Raw genomic sequence first — 11,414 nt, forward strand, 5'->3', positions numbered from 1 at the left:
CATGTACTTCATATCCATTTTCGAAAACGTTGATTAATTAGTTTATTTGCCAAAACTTATTTTTCAGCAGAAGTCTAACAAAACTGATACATTTTTAAAAATCTGACTCGTGTTCTTAGGAAAACCTCTTTTTGCGTAAAAACCATCAATTTCATAAAATAATTTTATCAAGCATGCAGAATATCAACAAACAAAAAATCAACAGTTTAAAATCATAAAGTCCAAAGATTCCCAGAAATTACAAACTCTTAAATGAAATCTAAGAATCAAGAATAAAACCATAAATTGCTAAGTTTAAACAGTTTACGGACGTATGGTAACTGTTGAGTCTTTGCCGCATCGATCTGCCTAAGTCTATGGATTACCTGACAAAACAGATAACATATGTGAGTTTACAAAAACTCAGTGTGTAACCCATCAGAAATATACAGTCAGAAACAGATACAGTTTCAAATTCAGGTTCAGATCCAAATTCAAATTCAAATTATAGAAACAGATATGCATCAATCCTACCCCCATCCTCTACACACCATCTTTGACCATCTCATCACACCATGTGAGGTTTACAACACCCACTCATCCCTACACATCACACTATGTCATTAAGACACATATCAAAATAAATGCAGCCAAGCTATCAGAATATAGGCAATTAACACCGAACAGAATACTTCCTCCTGATATACCAATCCCACCTCAATAATAGATACAGAAATCGAATACAGATATAATAGATTTAACATATTCAACATGCATATATACAGATATCAGATATACGTATAGCAGTACAGTCAGGCATGCATTCAGTGTCCTACTCAGATCAGTCTATCAGAATTTCATAGCGTACAAATTAGGGTTTAATTAGCCCTTACCGACCCTACAGTAGACCCACAGTTGATCGAAGTGACCTATGAAACCTTAGGGAGAATTTCAAAAAAATGGGCCCACATGCCGTGTGGTTTACCTGTGTGGCCTACACGACCTGGCCCAAAATCTACACTCTCGTGTGGCATGCCCGTGTGGGCCCATACGCCCAACTTGGCCTAGCCCGTGTGGCCACACGGCTGTGTCCTACGCATGACCAAGCCTTCGTCGATCATACGATCGTGTCTTGCACACGACCATCCACACAAGTGACCACACGCCCGTATGGCGTCGACAATGCAATTTTTCAACTTTTGCTGAAACTCAATTTTTTGCATTTTGGGAACACACCTAATATCGATTTGAGGTGAAAACTATCTTGAACCTCCCAAGACCTAAAACAGAACACCTCAACACCGATTTAGCAGATTGATTAACAATTTCGACACATGAATTGATAAGAACTCGACTTACCACCATTGACAAAATGCCTCTAACGCGAACTAAATCGTTAAAGTGTGGTTCCCTGCTTCACAATCTGTTCCTAAACACAAATTACCAAATATCAATTACTATAGATTGACATTGCTAAAACCCCAACCAAAAGTTAACGAAAAGCCAAACATACTTACCAACCGAACGAATCAGAAAACCCAGTAGCGATGGTTGAACAAAAGTTTTCCACCAAAAACAGAGAAATAAAGAAAATTAAAGGTGGGAGGCAAAAAGAGAAAGAAAGCCAAAGAAAGGAAATTTTGGGGAAGAAGAATAACTGGAGAAGAGAATTCACGTCAGAAAATTCCTGAAGGAGAAAGAAACGAAATTTTTTTTAAAATAATATCAAAATAAAATATTTTGATAACTCCCCACTATCTTCTCAACCCCCATTATCCCACTACATCCCAACCACTTCAGAAGTTTGGCTCCATCGAAACTCTAACGCATAACTGAGCAAAACTATAACATCCTTGCTCGCATAGGGATTCGAACACAAGACCTCCAACACACCAACTCCCTTACAACTTGAACTAGCAGGCTCTTTCTGATATGGATCAACAGACAATTTATAAAAGCCTACTGATCAAGGGTAAGGCTTGATCCAAAAATAACAAAGGTGAGACTTGAACCCAAGACCTCTCAAACACACCTAGAACACCAAACCACTAAAAGCAGACAGATATTTGTGTCAAATATTCACAGAAGCATAAATAAATTAATTAGGGCTTTACAAAAACAAGGTATTGATTACTTTAATACATATGCTCTAGTAGCAATAATTGCTACGATAGACTTTTAATATCACTTGCCTTAATGTATAATTTGGTTGTTTAGCAAATGGATATTAAAACTGTATTTTTAAATGGTGAATTGAAATATGATATGTACATGGAACAATATGAAGGATTTGTTGTTCCAGGACAAGTATAGTGTATGTAAGCTTGTTAAATTTCTATATGGGCTTAAACAAGCACCAAAAGCAATGACACCGAAAGTTTGACAAGGTTCTTCTAACTAATGACTATAAAATAAATAAATCCGATAAGTACATATATGACAATTTTGAAAATAGAAAATGTGCCATAATTTGCTTATATGTAGATGACATGCTTATATTTGGCACAAATTTTGAACAAATAGAAAACTCAAAGAAATTTTTGTCAAACAACTTTGCTATGAAGGATATGGGTGTAGCAGATGTTATTCTTGGGATTAAAATAACCTGAGAAGAAAACATTATAGCTTTATCATAATCACATTTAATTAAAAATATGCTTAAAAAGTTTGATTTTTTCAATTGTATACCAACATCTACACCCATGGATCCTTAAATAAAATTAGTATCTAATGCTGGTAAGAAAATTGATTAATTGAAAAATACAAGTCTAATTGGTTGTCTTGTGTACATAATGACTTGTACAAAACCATATATTGCATATATTGTTGGGAATTTAAGTAAGTACAAGTAATCTAAGTAGTTTGCATTAGAAAATTTTAAATAAAGTACTTAGGTACTTAAAGAAAACTATTAACTATGGGTTGTGCTATAATGAATATCCTTCAATTTTAGAATGGTATTCAAATGCTAGTTGGATTACAAGTTTGGAAGATCATGCTTCTACTAGTGGGTGAATATTTATTCTTAGTGGAGGAGCTACTTGGGGTTCCAAGAAATAAACATGTATACCCCAACATAACAGCCGAATTCATTGTATTAATCGATGTATCTAAAGAAAAAAAAATGGTTAAGAAATTTATTTTATGATGTACCTCTATGGCCTAAACCAATTTCACATTTTTTCTATATGTTGTGATAGTGAGACTACTCTAGCAGAAGCATATAGCCAAGTATATAATTGAAAGTCTAGACACATTGGACTAAGACATAACTATGTCTGACAATTAATCTTTAATAGAGTGATCTATTAATTATATGAGGTCAAGTGAAAATTTGGCGGATTCTTTAACAAAAAGTCTTACTAGAGATGTAGTCAACAAAACCTCAAAAAGGATGAGACTCAAGCCCATTAATTAGAGTCACCAATAATGGAAACTCGACCCAACACTTGGTATAATGTCAAATGTTTAGTTCAATGAGATAAAATACATCATTAGTATGTGAATTCTAGCATTATAAATAAATTCATCCTAAGATTAAAGTGTTAGGTACCCGTAATGATAAGGAAATGATGAGTAATGTAGTCTTAATAGACCCATAACATAAATATGTTAGAGTGTTATAATTATAAGAACACTCTAGATAGGATCTACCTATGTGAGTGTGAAGTGTGGTTACTTCTAAGAGCTTAAAGGCTTGGCTCTAACAACATTCATAAAAAGAGGACACACACTTAAAGGCTTGGCTCTAACAACATTCATAAAAAGAGGACACATACATATTGCCATAATAGTGTCTCTAAATACTATGCATTGACCAATGTTCAAATTATTATGTGAGATGTGTTCAGTTAATCAAATGGAATAACTGGTTCGAAGCTTAGTCTACTATGCAATTTCGATTAACTTTAACATGTCATTTATGCAACTTTATTTTCAAGAACATCAAAATCTAGAGATTGTAGGAACTTTTTCAACAATATTTATAATGTTCCAATAACTATAAATGAAAGAGTGTAATTAATCAAAAGTTATATCTTTTGGTTATCAGTCAAAAGTTATATCACTTGATTTTTTACAAAGAATTATAACTACTCAAACAATATTACTTGAATAGTTATGATATTAGATGAATAATTATGTCTATTTTAAAAATTTTATTATTCAGAAAAGACACCTATTGAAAGATGTCTTTATGAAGAGACATGAAAATTCCTATAAATAAGAATGAGATTTCATTTGGAAATCGTACCAACAAGTTCTAAAAAAAATTTCTATCTTTCCTACATCTTCTAATATTATTAGATTGTTCTATAAAAAGTTACTGCACAAATTCTTTATAGATATTGATTTTCTTGTTATACATTGCTCAGTGCTTAGTGGATTATTTTCGTCAGTGCAAAACGTAAATAGTCATCGGGCTTCATTGTATCCTCGGGATTCATTTGCTTGAAACTCACTTGCACACCGAGTATAGGTGGGGGAGAATAGAACCTTAAAGATAGTGGCTTCATGTGTTCTCTGCAACATTCCTTCTAATAAAAAATAAAATAAATTTTGACAATATTTTCTAATTTAGTTACTCAACATGGATTTTCATCAAGTATGATTGATGTCTTATTTTAATATTATACCACATCATCATCTCAATTTTTTTTTTAAATTTTAAAATATATATTCTAATTCATTTGTATTTTTGTATGTTTTAGATATATATTTTAAATTTCCAGATGATAATGTGACACAATCTGAAAGTATCATTTTATATTAATGAAATCCAAGTTCATGGATTAAATTGAGAAAAGTTACCAACTTTCGATATTAATATGGATAAAAATAAGATTCAATGACCAAATTAAAAACAATTTCAAATCCAAAAACTAAACGTTACTTTATCCTTGTTTTTAGTAAGATCCTACCTTATGAACTAAAGATTTAAACATTAATATCTTGTCACTTTATCTAGGGATAAAGCAACCTTTTGTCCTTGAATTTGGTAATTTTTTTTAACATATATTTGTCCATATTAGTCCTAAAATTTGGTAATATTTTCTAATTTAGTCTTTTAACTTGAATTTTGTTAAGGCATGAAGATGTGGCACTATGAGATTGTGCCATGACTTTACCTAATTTTTTAATATATATATAATGTAAAAGAATACTAGAACATTGATAAAAATGATCATAAAGAAATTACAAAAAATTATTTTTAATTTTTTTTTCAAGAGATGGCATATCACAATTTTAGGTGCTAAGTTATCATAACTTGAAAGATTCCAAGTTTAAAGACCAAATTAAGAAAATCTGTCAAGTTCTAAGAACTAATGTACATAAAAAAATTTCAAAAGCCAAATTAAAAAAAGGCTAAAATATGACATAAGTACTTGTACTCTTTGAAAGTTAGGAATTTGGTCCCTATACTTTTATTGTTAAGAATTTAGTCCTCTACTTTTCAGGTTTCAAAAATTCAGGTCTAACTGTTAACATTGTTATTTTTTTGGTTAAATTCAGATTAATTACAATGTCATTTTCTAATTGCAAGGCTATCAAGTGTATTTTTTTTATTTCAAAATGTCAAACTAGGAAATTTTTAAAAAACAACAGTGTTAAACGGTTGGACCAGAATTGATAAGGCACGACGATTAGGATCGAGTTCAAGTTGTTGGACACAAGGAAAAACTGGATCGAAGAGGAAAAACCCTAACTTGACGATTCAACAACCTGAAACACAAGAACAAGTCAAGTAAGTATGGGGCATATCGACAACAAGCAAAAACTGAGTAACAAATGAAACCAAGAATGAATAAATAAAGATCCCAATGCTTTAGGGTGTGGAAGGGTTGGATCTTGTGTTGAAATCACGTTCTTGATGAGTTCTTACTAAAATGAAGTTGTCAAAAATAAGAGATTGATCAGTAAACAAATCTGTAATGAACCGAAAGTTACGGTATCGGAAATTGAGTCTTGAGTACTGTTTCCGTGAAATTTATTCATGAATATTTATTAGAAATATTTATGAATTATAGTTGAATGGTTATTTAATGTTTGATTAAGTTAAGTAGCTTGAATTTAGAATAATGACTAAATTGCATACGGTATAAAAGTTTAATTATAGATTAAAGATTAGTAAAAGGGACTAATCTAGCAATTAGACCCTAAGTGCCATGTGTGTGAATGTATGATATAACATGTGTAATAGTTGGTATATATGTGTAATAGCTATAAGATATTTTATGTTATAGCTATTACACATGTTAATTTTATATTTATTATAGGTTAATAATAATATAATATAGTATAATGAATAAAGAATAATAAGTAAAGAAACATAGAAAGAGTTACAGAGAGCAAACGTGAGAAAGAAAGAAAGAAAGAAAGAAAGAAAGAAATAGAAAAGGGAAATTTGAGGATTAAGGCCCTAAAGCTTGATTGGTAAGTTGTTTTAGCTCATTTTCTTATGATTTTTATGTTTATGGATGCCTAATTCAAAGTTCTACATGTATGAGGTTAAAATGAAGAAAATAGAAAATTTTTAGATATTGATTTAGTTGAATAAATTGAGGTTTTATGGGTTAAATTGATAGGAATTGAAGTTAGAAGTGAAAATTGAGTGATTTATTAAAAGAATTCTAAGTTAGGTTTAAATAGGGATTAAGTTGAATAGAGCTCAAAATTTATGTTTTATAATGAATTTATGAGTTAGAAATTGTTAATGAGTTGATTAAAAGAGAATATGAAGCTTAAGTTAAAGAAAAAAAGATTAGTAATGGAAAAAGGACGAAATTGGAATTTTTGTAAAAGTTTTATAGAAAGTGAAAAATGTGTTTTATGAATTAGTATATTGATGATTTTTAATTGTATGATTGTTAGTAGCAAACGTAGCACCGGATACGTCATCAAAGAAGGGAAAAGAGAAAGTGAACGAAGATATCGATTAAATTCGATAAATAGTGGTTTGTATTTCTATAAACCGAGCTTAATCGTTATTGCTATATTTGATATTTATATTGTATGAAAATGTGAATGAGGTAAGTATTTTTACCATATTGAAATGAATGTGATTTTGAATACCCTATTAACAGTGTCGGGCTAGTCGGATATAGTTGACATGTCATAGGAATTGGAAGTATTGGGATATTCCGACATTGAGTCGATGAGACACTATGTGTCGACTACTGTTAAAGTTCCGGATTTGTTCCGATGAAGTACTTTGTGTACTATAATGTTAAAGTTCCGGATTTATTCCGATGAAGCACTATGTGCTTATCCTGGAGTGTGGGTTGGATCCGTGTATCCGTCAGTGTCCGAGTTATGTTAATAAGGGTAAATAAAGTAAAGGTTATTAAAGTACTGATTGATATTGAATAATAGCAATAATGTGTTTGAATTACCATGTTTTAAAGTTGATTAAGCTATTGTTTATAGAAATACCACTGAGAGTATTCTCAACGTACGGTTTGTTTCAGTGCGCAGGCTAGGTACGAAAGTATAAGGACTCAGCATACAAGCCGATCCCCGAACTCAAATTGGTGAAGTTTCTATCTTTTTGGAAAATGGCATTGTACCTAGGATGTCTTTTGGTCATTTTGAAAGTATCTAAGTTGTTAAGTGATATTTTGGTATGTTTTGTAAATGTTACCAAAACCTTAAGTATGGTATGTTTTGATATGTTAGTGAAGAGTAATAAGAGGAATTGTTGGTAAATGTTGTAGAGAGAAGAAATGAAGATGTTATAAACTTAGTTATCAACATTTTATACTAAAACAGATTTGGACAGTAACAGTAGTCCAACTTTGAAAATATACCAAAATAGTATAAAGTGAATTAGATGATGAATAAAATATGTAATTGAAGCTTAATGAATCTATTTTTATATGGAAGAAACAAAATAGGTAAAAGAGTTGTATTTTATGAGATATTTACGTTTTGGTGAAACAGGGTTAGAATAATTTCTGGATTCCCTGTTCTGACTTTAGAAATTCACCATAAATTGTGTATTAAGAATTAGGACTCAAACTTTATTTTTATGGATTCCTTATTGAGTCTATTTTTTAATTGAAACAAATGGCATAGTCATTGGATTTCTGTACAGGAAGAAATTTGATTCGTAGTGCACAAGGGTCAGAGTAGCCGAACCCTGAAATAGGGGAGATTTTTTCTAATAAACTGTACTAATTGGCCTGACCAAAAATTCTAGGAAAAAATTAGTAAGTAGATATATGAGTCTAGTTTCAGGGAAAATTTACAGAATTGGATTTCGAGTGTCGTAACTCGAGATATGATTTTTTTAGCGACCGTGACGCAGATGGATAGTTTACTACGAAAACTGTTTAAGTGCTAAGATAAGTTTTGTAATGTCTCCTGCTTGACTCCGGCAACGGTCTCGGGTAGGGGGACGTTACAAAATCTGGCTAAAATAAGGTAAAAATTACAAGAAAAGAATGGGAAAAGAGTAAAAAGGTTTGGTCAATAAGGAAAACTCAAAAATCAAATAAAGAAGGCTACCTTGAAGTCCAATGATGCATTCTTGAGGGAAAAGAAAGTTGTCGAACAGGCCTAGAAACAAAAGGCACTAAACAAATTAGAAAACAATGAAAACAAGGAGATATTAAATCAATTTGAAAACAATGAAAGCAAGAAGAAGCAATCAGTTTGAAAGATCTTCTTAAAAGAGGCATTCTTGAATGCAAAACAACAATAAGCAAGGTTGTTTGAAGGGTTATTGATCAAGAAAATTATCAAACAATAAAGATATATTAGATCTCCTCAAACCGAACAACAAAGAAAAGAAAAAGATAAGAAAACTCAAATAGATTTGGAACACTAGAGTTTCTTGAACTTTAATTCACATTTCTTGAAGCCAAAACGTTGGATCTTGAAACTTGAAATTAAATAAAAAGAAAGAGTACGAGAAAAAGATTCAAATGAACTTAATCAAGATTAATAAAGATATAGGGAAGATGGAAAAGGATTGGATAGAATGTAATGAAAAAGCGATGCCTTATGAAACCCTTTGAAAAAACTTCAATAAGCTTTACAAATGGTTCAAATTAACCCCTAGGACGACAACCTAGTAAATTGGAAGGTGAAAAATGCTTCTCATGACTTCTTGAAGAAAACCAAGATAAAACTTGTAAAAATCATAATAGAGATATTGCAAAGAGAGAAACTCAAAGAATTGTATATTTTATAATAAAAAAAAAGAGATGCGTGTGGTGAATTACATGAAAGGAGTGTGACTTGCCTTATATAGGCAAAATTAGGGTAAAAATAAACTCCTAATCACACTAGGATTACCTGAATAATAAGTAACAAGTAAATAACTAACCTAATGAATGAAAAAAAGACTTAAGTATGAAAATAACATAGAGGAATTCAGCCAGTAAGGGGAGAGCATTGACTGAATTTCAACATGAAAATAACATAATTGGGTTTAATAAAAATTATTTTAATGAATCGAAAACAAATTAGGTCAAAATAAAATATAACTAAGCATAATAACATTTAAATGGGCTCAAATTGGGTCGAAACTCCACCATGATTTGTATGGATTATTGGAGCTCGTTTTCTTCAAGTTTTTAACTCTATTAAGCTCGTAGATGATCGTCCAATCACGTCTCGCTTCAAGAAATTTGATCTTGAACCAAGATTTCTAAGAATTGAAATCTATATTTTCTTGAAACTTAAAACCATCAAATCTGTCCATTTTAAACCAAGATTTGGTTTCTTGATTTTCTTGAAACCAAAATTCAAAATCTTGATGATCTTTCTCAACTCTAAGGTTGTTCGGTTCCCATCTAAAGTTGGGCCTCCCGTTTTGTGATCTTTTGAGCTTGTTACATGGGCTTTGTAAAAGGTTAAGCCCAATATGTTCTTGGGCTGAAAATTGAGCCGCATAGTCGTATCATGAATTCTTGAAACTAAAATTACAAATACTAAATTTTAATTTTTTTAAAAAATTACAAGTACTTATGACACACTTGATTTGATGATTGTTTATCAGCCCAATCAATGGCTGATAAGTCGGCCCCTCCCCAAAGCGAAAATGAACTTACAGAATGATTGTTGTCTTTATTTACCTTTTCACTTTAGAGATGGAAAGGAAAATCAATGGATATCTACCTAAATTCTAATGGATTAATTTAACATCATTTTGCCTTATAATTCATTTTAAAAAGCCAAGATTCATAATGTTTAATTAATTCCTTCAAATTTTGTTTTTAATATGTGAAGAGAACAATAATTAAGTTATTAACACTCAAATGATCAAAGTTCAAATGCGGTTGATGTAATTTTCAAAACATTTAGATATGATCAAAGTCTAACGCTTTTCTTTTGCTTTTGCTTTTTGTTTGCCTTCATCAAGGAGACCAATTGATTCTAATATCATCTGAAATGTTCCTTACGAATGAAAGCTTAACACATAAGCTACAAACCAAATATACATATATAGCTACCTCCATAAGCATTATATTACTGGTATTTACACTTGATTGATTTGACTATTATTAAAATAAAAAATACAATCTTGTTAATCGTAAGATGGAAGGAATATAGAAAGAGAAGAACCTCTACTTTGACAAAAGCAAACAATTCCCATCATGAGATTTAACTTTCTCTATAGCCTTACAGCTAAATAATGGTGGTACTGGTTCCATCTTTGATTTGCCACAATGTCATCTGCTCTACATAGGATTCTACTTGTTCTTTGCTTGGTTTCATTACTATTGCAGATGACTGCAGGTAATCCCAATGTTTTAATGATTTTCATTGATGTTTCCGTGGTTTTATGGTGGTGTACTCTTTTTTTTTTTTTTTTTTGTGATTGTATTAGGTGGAGGGTTCAGAGAATGGTGGATAGCTGACGAACAAACACCAGATGAAGACTTGTTGAAGGCACTTGATTGGGCTTGTGGAAAGGGAGGTGCAGATTGCAGTAAGATACAAGTGAACCAGCCTTGTTACCATCCAAATACTATAAAAGACCATGCATCTTATGCCTTTAACAACTACTACCAGAAATTCAAGAACAAAGGAGCTACTTGCTACTTCAATTCTGCTGCAATCATCACTGATCTTGACCCAAGTAAGATTATAATCTAGTTGTTGCCATCTTCACAGGCCTTGATCCCTATCCATGATTCAAATCTAAGTTAATAACTTTTTTTGTTGACAGGCCATAATTCATGCAAATTTGAAACCGTTCCCTAGATGGAGGGCAAAATCATTGCAATACTTTTCGTTTGGAAAGTTTTCAGACTTGTTAACAATGAGCCTATTTTGGTTTTTATTGAATGTTAATGTTCCCTAATTCCAATTTCAACCCTTCGAAAAACCCAAAAATTGTCATCTTTTCGTTATCTCGCTATGTACCATCCCTAAATCCATTTTAAGGTACACACATAGAATAAAAGAATGCTTCTTATTGTTCTTCT

At 31.4% G+C, this 11,414-nt stretch overlaps 1 protein-coding gene across 1 annotated transcript; it reads left to right on the forward strand.

Moving 5' to 3' along the window:
- The first annotated feature begins 10,437 nt into the window (after positions 1 to 10,437).
- LOC107963455 (glucan endo-1,3-beta-glucosidase 12) lies at positions 10,438 to 11,414 on the forward strand. The gene is made up of 3 exons (XM_016899968.2): positions 10,438 to 10,722; positions 10,814 to 11,065; positions 11,156 to 11,414. The coding sequence occupies exons 1-3, from the start codon at positions 10,653 to 10,655 to the stop codon at positions 11,188 to 11,190; spliced, it is 357 nt and encodes a 118-aa protein (XP_016755457.1). The 5' UTR covers positions 10,438 to 10,652; the 3' UTR covers positions 11,191 to 11,414.

This window comes from Gossypium hirsutum, chromosome A06 (genome assembly GCF_007990345.1).
Source record: "Gossypium hirsutum isolate 1008001.06 chromosome A06, Gossypium_hirsutum_v2.1, whole genome shotgun sequence".
Taxonomy (NCBI): Eukaryota; Viridiplantae; Streptophyta; class Magnoliopsida; order Malvales; family Malvaceae; genus Gossypium; species Gossypium hirsutum.

What these genes read in the sequence shown, in the direction of transcription:
- LOC107963455 (XM_016899968.2), top strand. Translation starts at nt 10,653, where the DNA reads ATGTCATCTGCTCTACATAGGATTCTACTTGTTCTTTGCTTGGTTTCA. An exon ending in ACTATTGCAGATGACTGCAG is followed by an intron (nt 10,723 to 10,813) that starts GTAATCCCAATG and finishes TGATTGTATTAG; the next exon opens with GTGGAGGGTTCAGAGAATGG. An exon ending in CATCACTGATCTTGACCCAA is followed by an intron (nt 11,066 to 11,155) that starts GTAAGATTATAA and finishes TTTTGTTGACAG; the next exon opens with GCCATAATTCATGCAAATTT.